This window comes from Gobio gobio, assembly GCF_949357685.1.
Source record: "Gobio gobio genome assembly, chromosome: 24".
NCBI lineage: Eukaryota > Metazoa > Chordata > Actinopteri > Cypriniformes > Gobionidae > Gobio > Gobio gobio.
In genome coordinates, this window is record NC_137120.1 from 34185005 (window position 1) to 34201053 (window position 16049).

General features: G+C 36.3%; 1 protein-coding gene across 1 annotated transcript; it reads right to left on the minus strand.

Moving 5' to 3' along the window:
* Window positions 1-1929: 1929 nt before the first annotated feature.
* Window positions 1930-14873, minus strand: marchf2 (membrane-associated ring finger (C3HC4) 2). The gene is made up of 5 exons (XM_079808266.1): window positions 14718-14873; window positions 12366-12636; window positions 9708-9912; window positions 4760-4969; window positions 1930-2850 (listed from the first exon to the last, which is right to left on the minus strand). Exons 2-5 carry the CDS (start codon window positions 12539-12541, stop codon window positions 2692-2694), a joined length of 750 nt encoding a protein of 249 aa, XP_079664392.1. The 5' UTR covers window positions 12542-12636; window positions 14718-14873; the 3' UTR covers window positions 1930-2691.
* Between the last annotated feature and the right edge of the window lie 1176 nt (window positions 14874-16049).

The following is a 16049-nucleotide window of genomic DNA, read 5'->3' on the forward strand; positions in this document are numbered from 1 at the left end:
ATTAGCGCATACACGGATCAGTAGAATGAGGTATCTACGATCGATATATCAATGACCACGCTCGTATTTTGACCTCACTTAGCGGAAGTTACGGCGGAGCTCAGAGATGATCACGTTCGTCTGATAAGAGGTAAAATAATAGCATAAATACTGCCCGGTTTCTCACAGAAACTGATCGTTTCGCTAGATAAGACCCTTATTCATCGTCTAGTATCGTTTGGTATTGTTTAAAGCCCTTTGAAGCTGTACTGAAACGGTCATTTGGACCTTGAACCGTTTGGAGCCCATTGAAGTCCATTATATGGAGAAAAATCCATCAAAAATCTTAATTCTTTTCGACTGCAGAAAGAAAGACATGGACATCTTGGATGACATGGGGGTGAGTAAATTATCAGCAAAAGTTTATTTAAAAGTGAACTAATCCTTTAAAAACACACGCAAATGATAAACTTTCAGTCTATGATGGTTAAACTTTGCTGAACAGGGAGCCCGTACGAATCACGGATCAACTACAATCCCTATACTTTACATCTCACATACTGCGATGTGAGTATCGCGGATGCGCAAATCGCAATATTGATGCTAAAATTATATCGTGCAGCCCTACCCAGAATGGTAAAAAAAAAGTGGTCCATATAATTTGTGCACTATATTCCAACTCCAAAATTTAAACTGTAAAGGCCCGTTCACACCAAGGATGATTACTATAACGATAGTACAAAAATCGCTCTCAATATTAAAGAATAGCACACCACATCTTAACGATAATGGCACAGAGAAACAATGTCGCTGGAATTACTTTCAGAATGATTTTATCCAGCTGATGAACGATAAAAACTTTGACAGCCAATCAGAATCCATCCTGCTGTAACAAGCTCGAGCATTTAAAGTGACAGACAAGTGGGCGCTTAGAATAAACAGAACGATATCGTCCGCTGGTGTGGACGGGCCTTTCAAAATTCACTTTCAAAAATAAAATAGGCATGGCAAATCAGCTAGATTTCAGAGCATCATGGAAGATTACACTGTTCAGATGGACTTGGAAACAAGCGCATGGTTCATGTAGCGGTAATGATTCGTCAAAATTGTTCAACAATAACAGCAGTCAAGATTGGAACGACTTGAGGGTGAGAAAATAATGACATTTTCAGGTGAACGATTACTTTAGTGACCTCTCCCGCAAAAGTTCAAGCAAAAATGTGCACACTTTCCGAGCTAGATCTTCCTCAGCAAGTGCATAAGGCGCAAAAATCCACTTTAGGAGTGGCAAATGTGCAATTATTACAACACTGCATATCCCAAAGAACCATAGGTGTAGGGAACGTAAAGCTCTGATGGTTGGTGTTTTGCGGATTCTTCTTCCACCAATACGACACACAGCTAAGACGCCGTTGCTTTATACTGCAGTGGTCTGGTCGGGCAATGATGTTTAATTTCACAATTACTTCTTCCTCTGTGGCTTGACCTGCATCTTTCACAAGATAAACTGCTACAAAATCCCAAGTATGCTATCCTCAACCTCAGCCATTTTATACTAGCTAAACAGCACAAAGAGCCAGAGCTTAAAAAAAATACATACTGTAAACACACATACACATTCGTCTTCAAACACTCACCAAATAAATGAAGGGCAAAAAAATTATTAGAGCCATTTGAAAGTGATTCAGAACAATGAACTGTAGAGGTCTGTTTGCATCTGCACTTACCACAACTCAACAACAACGAATAAAGTTGCCACATATTTGCATCCCGAAAGCGTACACGCATCTACATTTTATCAGTTCACATCTAGGCTACTTTGTCAGAATGTGCTACGACTTTAGAACCAGCGTGTGCTGTTTTATGCTGTTCGGAGACCATTCGATATTGGAAAAACAGCCTTTGATTTGTACGCAAAATTGACACGAACAGTCACAAATTTGATGATTTGCAAAATGAAATAGGCATGCATGAAAACCTGTGTGTCCACGGTAGAATCATGCCAATGGCGGCGTGTTATTGCACTCTTTTTTTTTTCGTCAATTGCCTACATTTTAAACGTCCGCTACAGAAACACATCAGCCTCCACATTCATTGCCCAGGCCACCTCGCAAAGCACAAAGGGCCCTATAATACTCATGTCGATTGAAGCTTAGAGCTTACTCGTTCACTTAGTGCGTATATATTTATACATTTATATTGACTAAATCGTATAGGAGCCGCGGGGACTACGTTCGCGAGCATCGCTTAGGAGCGACTCCGTCGGGTTAAGATGGAAAGTACTTGAAGGTAGATGAGTAGAAAAAGAATACATCAAAAATGAAAGAAAGGTTTGGTTTTAAGCTTCAGCAGCCGTACATACTCGAGTCGTAATCCCTCGCCGCTGTGCTCAAAGGAATTGTCTATACACATAAGTTAGATTTCTGATTGTTTCAAATACAATGCATACTGAACGGTATGGGGCCTCAGCATGGCTGTTCAAGCCCCAAATAAATAAAAGATTTCTTTAAACAACACACTCAAAAAGAAAAACAATAAAAGAGACTGATGAACAAAAAAAATAAATGAAGTGCTCACATATTTAGATAAAAAGGATTAAATAGAAAATAATGCATCCAAAAGTGCCGCGGCTCTAGATGACGACACTGCGCCAAGAACCTGAAGCACGCTAATACCACTGCGATCGGGCCACGTTCCCCTGCACCACGTCTCTCATACTATGGTCTCGTCTGCTGTCTTTTTCAGCAGCTTTGTGGAAAGCAAGGAATGCTGGGTAGAGTGTGCACCCTTGGTGTCAGGAATGAGCAGGCGGACTTTCTGATTGGTTCGTCTCCACTCGGAGTACAACTGACAGTGGTAGCGGAATGAGACCTGCAAAACAAGGACAATTTTTTTTTTACATTTTTGGTTCAAGGGATTATTATGGTGAATCTTAAGAAGAACATGCCTAGGTGACATTTCACTGCAAAATCAAAAAGAACATTTTTGAAAAAATTAATTATGGAGTATGAGAATCATCAAGTCAGGAGTCAAGACACAAAGATGTTTTTGTATTAAAATCTGCATAAATTATAGGCATTATAAAAAAATATTATGTAACGGTAAACAATTTATATTTTTCTAAGAATTACAGTAATGAAACAGGGTTTTTTGGCATTGCGGCAATGAGAATCAAATTTTTCTTTGCATTGAGGTAAGGAGAATCAGATTTTTCTTTGCATTGCGGTAACGAGAATCAGATTTTTCTTTGCATTGCGGTAAGGAGAATCAGATTTTTCTTTGCATTGCGGTAACGAGAATCAGATTTTTCTTTGCATTGCGATAACGAGAATCAGATTTTTCTTTGCATTACGTAACGAGAATCAGATTTTTCTTTGCATTGCGGTAAGGAGAATCAGATTTTTCTTTGCATTGCGGTAAGGAGAATCAGATTTTTCTTTGCATTGCGGTAACGAGAATCAGATTTTTCTTTGCATTGCGGTAACAAGAATCAGATTTTTCTTTGCATTACGTAACGAGAATCAGATTTTTCTTTGCATTGCGATAACGAGAATCAGATTTTTCTTTGCATTGCGATAACGAGAATCAGATTTTTCTTTGCATTGCGATAACGAGAATCAGATTTTTCTTTGCATTGCGATAACAAGAATCAGATTTTTCTTTGCATTGCGGTAAGGAGAATCAGATTTTTCTTTGCATTGCGGTAACGAGAATCAGATTTTTCTGTGCATTGCGGTAACGAGAATCAGATTTTTCTTTGCATTGCGGTAACAAGAATCAGATTTTTCTTTGCATTACGTAACGAGAATCAGATTTTTCTTTGCATTGCGATAACGAGAATCAGATTTTTCTTTGCATTGCGATAACAAGAATCAGATTTTTTTTTGCATTGCGTAACGAGAATCAGATTTTTCTTTGCATTGTGTAACGAGAATCAGATTTTTATTTGCATTGCGTAACGAGAATCAGATTTTTCTTTGCATTACGGTAACGAGAATCAGATTTTTCTTTGCATTGCGTAACGAGAATCAGATTTTTCTTTGCATTGCGTAACGAGAATCTGATTTTTCTTTGCATTGCAGTAACGAGAATCTGATTTTTCTTTGCATTGCAGTAACGAGAATCAGATTTTTCTTTGCATTACGATAACGAGAATCAGATTTTTATTTGCATTGCGTAACGAGAATCAGATTTTTCTTTGCATTACAGTAACGAGAATCAGATTTTTCTTTGCATTGCGTAACGAGAATCAGATTTTTCTTTGCATTACAGTAATGAGAATCAGATTTTTCTTTGCATTACAGTAACGAGAATCAGATTTTTCTTTGCATTGCGTAACGAGAATCAGATTTTTCTTTGCACTACAGCAACGAGAATCAGATTATTCTTTGCATTGCGGTAACAAGAATCAGATTTTTCTTTGCATTGTGGTACCGAGAATCAGATTTTTCTTTGCATTACGGTAACGAGAATCAGATTTTTCTTTGCATTACGGTAACGAGAATCAGAGTTTATTTGACAATAGTAAAGAAGTTATGAGAAAAATATGTATTTTTTAGACTATGGTAAAGAAAACGATATTTTTTGCATTGCAAGATTGCAAGATTTCTTTGCATTATGGTAATGGGAATTTTGAAACATATTTTACGCAAAGCATTATTTCATACTGATTTTCTTTTGATTTTTTGGGTGAAATATGACCCAGACATGTTCAGACAAGTCAATTGAAGCATTCTGAATAAAACATGCAAGTCCATTTGAATGGTTTTTAATACGCTACCAGAGTCCAGAGGACGTAGATGGTGAAGAGTGCGATGGTCAGAGCGATGAGGCCGACTGCCTCCAGGCGACTGTTGAAGTGCAGGTGGTCCTGTGCACCCCGTAAACACAGCCAGCCAGAGATGGCCGCCAGGGGTGTTATAAACAGGAAGCACACCATGTCACAGAAGAGGGTGCGCTTCTCATTCCGGGGGCCCGGGTCCCTGAGCCACTGTTGAAAAATGATGTGCGGTTAAGAGATAATCAGGGCTTGCCAAATGCGGGTGGATTACAGCAACGGGGTGTAACAGTCACTCCTACTAGCCTTTATATATATATATATATATATATATATATATATATATATATATATATATATATATATATATAAAAATATAAATATAAATATAAATATAAATATAAAATATATATATAGTGGTGGGCTGTCAGGGCCATCAGGGCCTTCTCTGCTGGCCAAGTCAAAATCAAAAATATAATATAAATATTTTCATAATTAAATTAATGTGTGTCTGAACATCTCTAAATTAAATTACTGACTATTTCAGTATGTTAAAATTATATTTCCAGAAAGAATGTGGTTATTTTTTGTGAGGCTGAGCTGTATTTTCATCATCTAAACGCATCACAGCTCTGTTGACCAGCACTAATACTATAGCTAGCCTTCAGTTGAAGCTGCCATTTTCCAGAGGCCAAGCGATGTGGTGGCGCTACCCCCCGCTGATGTCACCAGCCGTTTGAACTGTTCGCGGGTTGTGAGCGATATATGTGAAATGAGCTATGTCCGCTGCGGATGACGGCCTGCGCGAGCTTTGTGTGCATCGCGTGCATCCTGATGTCAAGCCGGTAACGTTAGCTGACAAGCTGTGTTTTTCTGTGTTTCTTGATGTTCTTGTTGGTCTGTGCTTTTTGTTTGTTTGTTTAAGAGTATTTGTGTCAGTGAGTTGATTTTGATTAATTTCACCAGTTGCCTAAACGGTGACGTGCGAGTGCAGTTGCATCAATAAATAGTTCAATTGCCTTTTATTCTCGTGTGCCCTTTTAAGTTGTTTACGACCTTCCCAATGAGCACTTTGAAAGCAGGGATCGTAACAGTAATGCAGATAGTGCATGCTTGTATTTTGTATGTATCGGTGTGCGTGGTGTTGTTATGGCAACGGCGTGGGGTGTGTTGATGGTTAGTGAAGGCCCTGACTAAAACCCCACGGTACGCCACTGTATGTATATATATATATATATATATATATATATATATATATATATATATATATATATATATATATAATTTCAATTGTAGTCTTTTAAAAAGGCATCTGAAATAATAAAGTAATTGTAATGTAGCATTTTCAAAAAATATAGCTTTTTCGATACATATTAATACTGAAATATCGGAAACGCTTCCTCCTCATTTCCCGCAGAATAGATACACGATACCAGGGGCCTAATACCATGAAGCCGGTTTAGCTGGCTAGCCAGATATGTTTAAGCTTAGTTTGTGCTAATCCTGGGTTTTAGGTACCATTCAAGTGGTTTGGCTTTTAGCAGTGTTCATCTCCATAGTAACTTACGCTCCACGGCTAACCTGCTCTAGGGCAGGTTATGTTCTGGATAAAAGATCAAACTGAAATTGGACCAATCAGCTTTGAGCAAAGTGACACACCTCCGATGCAATAACGTCACTCCCCCTGTTTCTACTCCAAATTAAAGGTCACTACATAGCAAATGGCTATTAAAGACTAAAGTGTCTGGCTTTTAACAATGCTTATTAATAATAATAATAATTTTGAATGATTTAGATATAATATGTGTAATTATTATACCCGTAATCAATTACACATGTATCATTTTAGTTAATCAATCATTAATAGGCACTTAGATGAAATTAATATAAATAGCCTATACAAAGGTCATACAAATAAGCTTTAAAATCAATAAATAAAGCAATAAAAATGACTACATTACTCAATTTTATATATATCAACTAAACTAACTTCATAACTTTTACATGCATTGACGTAGTGAATATTTGTACTCTTTTATAGACAGCTCTTTTCTTCTTGCTGTGTAAATTTGTTTAAATTCTTAATATTTTTCAATCATGTAATATTCTGCAGAAGAGAGAAATGAATCTCGCTGCTTCTCTCGCGAGAAGTGAATCTCAGTTTCACTGATCCACAGCGTGCGATTGGCTGTTCACTACTGATGTCACAGCTAAACTCCTAAACTCAGGATCAAAGCCTGAGTTGACAGAGAAAGCTGATGATCAGCATCATGGGACCAACAAAGCCTGAATAGATTGGTTTGGTTTTGTAAACTCTAAACTAATCCTGTAACCCTGAGTTTGTTAAACTACCATCATGGTACAGGCCCCAGGTGCGCTCTCACTTGCTCATCTCTTGACAGCGAGTTGACACACAAACCTGCCTTCCCTCACTCAATCGTTTCGGATGAATATTGTTGGTGTTACAGGGCTTGAAGTTTGGTGTGGGATTGCACGTAATTACTAGGGGTGTAACGATTCATCTACTACATCGATGTATCGATTTATTTTCCTATGATCTAACTACATCGATCTGTGCTAGGCAAGATGGCCTTCAGGACGACATATATCGATCTAACATCGTTTTAAAAGGTAATCAATCGATTGTATCGATCATGGGAAATAACGTATTGGATTTAAGCACGTCAGACTTTATATGGATATTTTTTCTTAGCACTTTTAATGATAAAGCCGTTAAGCGTTACTCGATTAAGTCTGCCTATCTGTGACATCATCGCAACGCACGCACCAGCAGCAGCGCTAACAAAACAAAACATAGCATGGCGGATGACAGAGAAGCCAACGTGCGAGAAATGATCAAGCCACCAGGAGAAAGAGCTAAGTTAGTAACGTGTTACCTGTACTTTCAACCCTTGCTAAATGTTACCTGTGAATTCCTGACACCAGTGTGCCTGCAGAGCGAGTTTTTGTACTAGTGGCGACATAGTGAACGCACAGAGAAGTGTTCTGCGGTCAGATCATGTTGATATTTTTGAAAAAGAAATCTGTAGAGTCATTGAAGAGTAGTTGGTTACATTTTATCTTTGTTAAATATTGTTTGTTTATTAAACTGAGAGTAGTAGCAGGTTCAGCCAGTTTATTCAACCTGAAGAAAATGTTGGTTGCACTTTATTTTTGATATTAATATTGTATTTGTATTATTTTAATGTTGTAAAACAACAGCAAAAGTAGCAGGTAAACCTACTATTAATTAAACCTGAAGAGTAGTTAGTTGCACTTTATTTTTTATACTAATATTGTAATATTTTTATGTTGGAAAACAAAAGCAGAAGTAGCAGGTTAACCTACTGTTGAAATATTGGTTGCACTTACTGTGCTTTTATTGAAAATTTATTGAAAATTGAAAATGAGAGCAGAAAAGGTTAACTTCCTTTTAATTCAACCTAAACTGTTGGTTGCACTTTATTCAAATAAAATTTGAATGCATTTGCCATTAATTGTTGTTTACTTGTTTGTTTATATCCATAATTAATTGATACCTGATTCCCTTACAAGAAACAACAGGAATCTAGGAAACTTCACCTGCACTGACCAGTCTCCAGATATTTATTTCAGTCACACAATTTTTGGCTAAAAAGTTACTGAATCGATTTCAAGTCACTGAATCGTTTCGGATCGTATCGTTCTAAATGAACCAATATCGTCCTTGAATCGTATCGACAACCTCAAATCGTGATACGAATCGAATCGTTGTTGAAACGAATCGTTACACCCCTAGTAATTACTCATTCCTATAGACTTTGTTCTCACCCACTAAATTAAGTTTGTTTTCACTTAAAGAGTCAAATACACACAAAATTATGTCAAAAATGCCTTGGCAAGTATTCACAGTCAGTTATGTTTTAAGTGAATGTAAACAGTTGAGAAAGAAAGCGCACATGTAACAGTATAATGGATCCGTGCGTCAGGTCTTAAAGTAACAGCAACCTAATAAACCTGCTGCCAAATTATGAGAGATATTAAAAATATCTAAGAGGTTTTTTTTTTAAGCATAAAGTCGGCCATTGCCATCTTGGCAGCACGTCACTCCCGGATAACTGAAAATGGGCAAAGAGGCGGGACGTGGCTGGAGCTGAGGTGATGACTAACAGACAGCAGACAAACGGCAATCCACCTGTCACTCAAAGTGGCCACGTCCTTAATTATGCAGAATTTTAAGTTTTTATATAATTTAAACGAATGAGTTATTAAAAAATTCACCCCCCTCACAGTTGTCATGAAGGGCAAAATTAGCCTTATAGACCAAAACCACAATTTGCACCAGGCTGTAAACATGTGTTTTTTCTGCTGTAAAGTTGGGCATTTTAACATGGAGCTCAATGAGATTCTGCTCCCTTCTGGAGCCTGTCTCTAGTGGCCAGTCGATGGATTGCAGTTTAAGTCACTTCCGTATTTTGGCTTCAAGAGAAACTGGGGGAGGTTTCCGCTTGGTTTTTCCCCATGGTATTGATGTCAAAATTGTGGCCACTGAAAATGCTGAGTGGCTAATAACTTTGGAAAACCCCTAGCCATAGTGGCTGGTGAGCAAATAGGTTAACGTCAAGCCCTGGTAATAATGTATAAACAGCAATTTTGCCCAATATTACAGTTGACATTCGTAGATACAGACCAGTTTGAACAATATTTTTATCACTTAATAGAAAGGTGCCCAACAATGCTATTCAAAGGTAAAGTAGTTGAGAATAATTTCTCAACTGAGAAATGTGTAGCTTAACAATAAGACATGACAAATCAAAGATATAAATAAGTAATTTGCAGAAATATAAATAGCATAAATGACAACAAGCAAGTAGTAATGACAAATATTATTTAAAAAATGTATATATAAATGTACAATGGAAAAGTGAGGCCGAGCCATGCAGATGTGGCTAAAGACATTAACCTTTGTTACCTCTGTGAGGGGTCGGGGCCGGCGCTCAATGGTGAACTCAGTGTGGCACAGCTCACAGTAGCTGGTGTTAGAGGAGGACAGCCACTTCTCCAGGCAGCTCTTGTGGACTGTGCCCAATGTGCCTGTGCAGTCGCACGGTGAGAGAAGCCCCTCGCTGTTGCACACGTCTTGACCCTCGTGGCAGATCCGACAAATTGGTCGATCACTAACAGAGAAAGTTAACATCTTTATTTTAGGTCACAAAAATTAGCAATGTCTTGTTACTGTATTTGTCAAAACTAATACGTTAGGTGTAGTGTTAATTTTGTCACCTATTTTTAATTTAGTCTTAGTCTTGTGCCAAATGTCCTTGTTAGTTTTAGTCATATTTAGTCATTCACATATCTTTTTTTGTTAGTCAAGTTTTAGTCGACTAAAAGTCTTGTCATTTTAGTCTAGTTTTAGTCAAAAGACAACTCAAGGTATCTTAATCAAGTTTTAGTCGACCAAAAGTCTAGTCATTTTAGTCTAGCTTTAGTCAAAGGAAAACTCAATATATTTTGTGGCAAAATAAGTTACATAAAATATATATAACCTGCATAATGTGCAACAACACCATAGCTAACTGGTTGATTTACAGCTGCCATAGATGCCTAAAATCAGCATTAGCTCATGAGACGATGGGCACAAATATTGATTTCGATCTTGATTCAGTATGAATTCATATGTATATAGCCTACTGTACATATAAGGAACAATACGTTTTTTACACTTTTTTGGGGTTATATTATATTTGCTTGCATTCTTTACTATTCACTATTATTAACATTTCAAAATTTCACAAATAAGTAGGCAGTTATGATCTGCAATACTTTTTTGAGCAACTAGACTACATGTGTATTATTAAAGAGCCATACAGGCACCCAGTGGGTAATGGCATTACAAGTGAATTTTTGTATTTTTCCAGCCACAAAATGGCTCTAATTGATCTCTTTGCAGTGGAATTCTCTATTTTAACCTTAATTAACACACTAATTGTAATATAAATAATAAAAATATTAGAAGAAAAATATTTTAAGTGGTCATTAATGGACCATAAGTATTGCACAAATAGGCTAGTATTTAGTACCAAAAGATCTCCTCAAAATATTCAATAAATATTATTGAATTAAAATATAGGATATTTATTTTTAAAATAGTTAAGGTGTATGGTCACATTTGACCATCAATGAGTACAAGTGTGACTTAATTAGTAAGGAATACCTGAGGGTTAAATACAAGAAAAACATTAATATTAATGTTAACATGTTGATCTCTACCACTCTCCATAATAAAATGATACTGTAAATGTGGCTGACGCACACTATGCTGTACGGTTTACCAAAAATTGCTGCAAACACCTGTAAAGTGAAGCTGTTGTGTAACTTACGCGGCTTAAGCCATTCACATACACTGACACAGCGCTAGAAGTGTTGAGCGCTCTGGGAACCACGTGACCACACGCGCGCGGCCGCGAGATGACAGGAGGAGTATGAGAGACCTGTAACCTACCCGAGCAACAGCGGGAAGCCGGGAACTCTTTCGGAATATTTTGAACAGCTGAATATTCATCTCATGATGAAAAAGTAGAGACAATTGTAGACGAAAATGAAGAGATTTTATCTTAGTTTTTATTTTATGCAAAACATTTTAGTCTCGTCCTTTTTCGTCAACAATAATGCATGTTAATTTAGTCTTAGTCAGTGTTTTTGGACATTGGTGCAGTCTCGTCATCGTCTCGTCTTCGTCATGGAAAAAAAGGTCGTTAACGAACATATTTAGTCTCGTCTCGTCTGACGAAATTAACACTAGTTAGGTGTACGTTTGTTTAAAGGGTTAGTTCACCCAAAAATGAAAATTCTGTCATTAATTACTTACCCTCATGTCGTTCGACACCCGTAAGACCTCCGTTCATCTTCGGAACAGAAATGAAGATATTTTAGTTTAAATCTGATGGCTCTGAAAGGCCTCCATTGGCACAATGCACGGTTCACTCTCAAGACCCTTAAAAGGTACTAAAGACGTCGTTACAAAGTCCATCTCACTACAGTGGTTCTACAATAACTTTATGAATCGGCGATAATTTATGAATGTGCGCAATAAAACCCTAAATAACGACTTACATAGTGATGACGATTTCAAAACAAGGCATCATGAAGCTTCGAAGCGTAATGAATCAGCGAGCCGATTCATGATTCGGATCGCGTGTGTCAAACCGCCAAACTGCTGAAATTTGGCGATTCAAACTGCTGAAACGACTCGCTGATTCATAACGCTTCGAAGCTTCATGATGCCTTGTTTTGAAATCGTCATCACTATGCAAGTTGTTATTTAGGGTTTTTTTGCGCACAAAAACTATTCTCGCCGATTCATAAAGTTATTGTAGAACCACTGTAGTGAGATGGACTTTGTAACGACGTCTTTAGTACCTTTTAAGGGTCTTGAGAGTGTGAAGTGCATTGTGCCAATGGAGGCCTTTCTGAGCCATCGGATTTCAACAAAAATATCTTCATTTGTGTTCCGAAGATGAACGGAGGTCTGACGGGTGTCAAACGACATGAGGGTAAGTAATTCATGACGGAATTTTCATTTTTGGGTGAACTAACCCTTTAAATTGCATATTGTTTTTGATTTGTTTACCTCTGAGTGCCCAGGGCTTTGATAACAGTAGATAGTAGACGTCCATCCTTGGCCGTGACCTGGGTGACGTATTGGGCCCGGCGGTTGTCAGCCTCCTCCACGGTTTTCGACAGGGCAGCGTTGCCAGTGCAGTCACACAGGGAGCCTGGGAGGTGGCAACACTCCCCTGTGGTCATTTCGGGGCCGTCCAGGAGGGCGGGGGGCAGGGGAACACCGGGGGGAATCAGGGAGCAGCCGCGCTCCCACACCTCAAGTCACAAAGACCCTACCACTGCAGAGAGAAGGAACATTTACAGTCATTTTGGGAGGGAATAGCAAATTCTGGCAAGATTTTGCAGGCAAAAATGGTAAATTGTCTATTATCAATTGTGGAGTTATGTATGAAGCACGGCCCACACTTTCAAACTAAGCAGGTTTCTGCTGGTCAATGCTGTAAATCCATGCGACCAGCTTAAACCAATGCAAAATCTGCATGAGCAAATATCACACCCATATGCAAAATACCAGATTGTGTGGATTCCTACAGGAATGACTTGATTTCACAACAGAAAACGGGACCGCACCATAATTATTATACAACTAATTTTTGCTATTAACAAACTATTGCGCGTTCAATAGAAGTTCGGCTTAACAAACAGCATTTGTGGCATAATATTGATTACCACAAAAAAATTATTTCACATGGTCTTTTCTTACAAAAGAAGTTACAGTGTGAGATACTTGCAAAGGAAGTGAATGTGGCCAACCGTTTTAATAGTATAGCTACAAAAACAATGCGTGTGAAGTTGTGAACATAATTTTTGTGTGAATAAACACTAATGTTTGTGTAATGTTACACCCAATTTTACACTAAACCCTAAAATGAATTTAAATGAATTAAATTATTAATTAAACAGCTTTACTTGTCAAATAATAAATGTTTTAACAGAAAAAAATAAGTGTAAGTGAATTAATAAAATTATATGCTCCACATTTGTGCTTTTAAATCATCCAAAAATTGTCTCATTCGCTTCTATTGTAGCAAATTTTTGCTTCTTTTTGTAGGGACATTTTTTTTATATATATATATTATATTTTTTGTGATAATTAACATTGCGCCACAAATGTAACTGCTCAACTTGCACTTAAAAAAAAATCTAAACATAATGAATGGTTATATATATATATATATATATATATATATACAATTTAGAGTTTATTTTCAGGACTATATTTTACTTTGAAATGTGCACTATAAAAGTCCCACAAAATGTTCACTATATTCCAAACCTGGTGTCAGAAACCATTTTAAAAACATCAAAAACTTGGTTATATTTGATTTCAGAGCTTGACAGCCATAATCACTACATGTTTTCAACCTGTATTAAAAAAAAGTGCTGTTTGGATATTCTTCAAAACGTCTCCTTTTGTGCTCCACTGAAGAAAGTATTTAAAGGGAGAATGTTACATACATTTTAACATTAGACGTTAAGTTTTGGTGTTAAATCCACTATTGTTTAATATAGAATAATTCTAGTCTCTACAGAATTTAATGCAGTTACATCAGAAGTAATCCATTATGTTACTTTTTCAAGGGGAAAAAAGTAATTCAATTACAGTAATTCATTATTTAGTAATGCATCACAACCAAAAATGATTACAATACAGCAGGCAGTATTATTTAACACATCTTTCGTGAAATTATGAAATCTAAATATGAGCTACTGATCAAACCAACAACATAACATATGCTAGCATGGGACTGTATGGACAAAAAAAGAGACAAGAAAATGAACAGTATAAATGCACTGACATTTTAGATTAAATGCAAATTAAACATACATTTCTTCCAATGTAGATCTAAATGTTTTATAGATTTCATATTATTCGTTTTAACAGAAATTAAGTAAATATGGTTTGATTTGAGAATCATTCTTCAACTTAAATACTTGTATTTTAAGTCTTTATTATTAGCAATAGTGAACACAATGAGCACTCATTCATTTTTCAGTTTTGTGTAAGAACGTGCCCTTGTATTCCCTGTCTTCTTTTATTAATAGTGTCAGTCCATCTGATCTGGGTTGATCTGATCTTATCTGATCTGTCTGACACTGGTCTTGGGTGGGCCTTTGGCACACACCACAAGCAGCAAATGAAACATAAATGTCCTCTAATACAGCGTTAAATGTTGTATAGATTTCAGACTATTCGTTTAAATAGAAATTAAACGATTCAATACGTATTGAGACACAGTCAGAGTGAATGTGGAATAATGCAGCTGTATTAGGCTGCTAGTTACATTAGCCATGTAGCAAAATATGCCACCAAAGCCTGGGATTACAGATTAAAACAACATTTCTTGTCTAATCTTACCTTTTGAATCTCCATGTTGAGGTGTTGTCTTTAAAGGTGAATTCCTTTTGAAAATGGCGCTTGTCTACAAACGATAAGGTAAAAGTACAAGCCTTGTTTTGGGTTTGATCCTTTCAGCAAACGACTCGGCTTGGCCTCCTACCGACGTCTGTGATTAGCGCCGTGTACGATAAGAGCGTAGAGGGAGGCGCTTCTGTACGCAGCGCAGCTTCGGAATTTACGTAAACAGCTTTGTGAATAACCGTCATCCGAGAAGTGCCTATTGTTATTATTTCTAAGGACTGTTCACTGCTCGTGTGTAGCTTTATGTGTTGTGATGGAAATATGGTTTGATTTGTGAATTATTCTTTAACTTAAATACTTTGACTTTATTTTTAGCAATTGTGAACAAAAGTGTTTATGCATTACTTACTGTAATATTTATTTTTTCAGTTTTGTGCATAAGAATGTGCTATTATTCATTAAAGAAATGTAATCTTAAAATGTGTAGCTTTTTTAATAATGTGTCAAAATATTTTTTTTAAAGTAAATTTACTCCCCTCCTTTAGTCATTTTTATCAGATTGTTTAATGTTGAGAATCATTCTCAAACTTAAAAATACTTGTCTTTTAGTCAACATGTTTAGCAAGTGAACAAACTGAAGACGTTTATGCCTTTAATTTAATATTAATTTATAAACTTAATTTCATTTTTAGTGCTTAAGATTATTTTATTCCTGTGTTTTTAAGAAATGTCATCTAAAAATCTTAATTTTATTTCTTTGATATATATATATATATATATATGATATATTACTTTTGCAAATGTACAGACACACGACACATGGTAAAAAATCATAGTAATTTGTTAGAGACTTAATTTATTGTAGTTTAACCCTGGCCACGTTGTTTTTGAACATAATTATTTAGTTTTTAAATAATGTGACTGTCAAAATATCCTATTATGTTTAAGCAAATAACGGGAAAAAAATGTTGCATGTTATTTTTATCAAGTCTTGGATTGAAAATCTTAAATTTAATATCAATAGCAATTGCTTTTTCTGTCTAACAAAGCCACAAGAAAAAAAACACATCAAGACACTAATTTTGACAGAGATAAACCATTGTTATTTTATCATAGATTTATGAATATTTTGAATTAACTCATATATTTTTAGTTTCATGTTAATTTTAGTTTCATATTTGTGATCGTGGACCACAAAACCATGAGTCGCACTGTATTTGTGGCAATAGCCAACAATACATTGTATGGGTCAAAATTATCGATTTTTCTATAGGCCTATGCCAAAAAATCATTAGGATATTAAGTAAATATCATGTTCCATGAAAATAT

What these genes read in the sequence shown, in the direction of transcription:
- marchf2 (XM_079808266.1), bottom strand. Translation starts at nt 12,541, where the DNA reads ATGACCACAGGGGAGTGTTGCCACCTCCCAGGCTCCCTGTGTGACTGC. An exon ending in GGCCCCGACCCCTCACAGAG is followed by an intron (nt 4,970 to 9,707) that starts GTAACAAAGGTT and finishes ATTTTTCAACAG; the next exon opens with TGGCTCAGGGACCCGGGCCC. An exon ending in TCTACGTCCTCTGGACTCTG is followed by an intron (nt 2,851 to 4,759) that starts GTAGCGTATTAA and finishes CTTGTTTTGCAG; the next exon opens with GTCTCATTCCGCTACCACTG.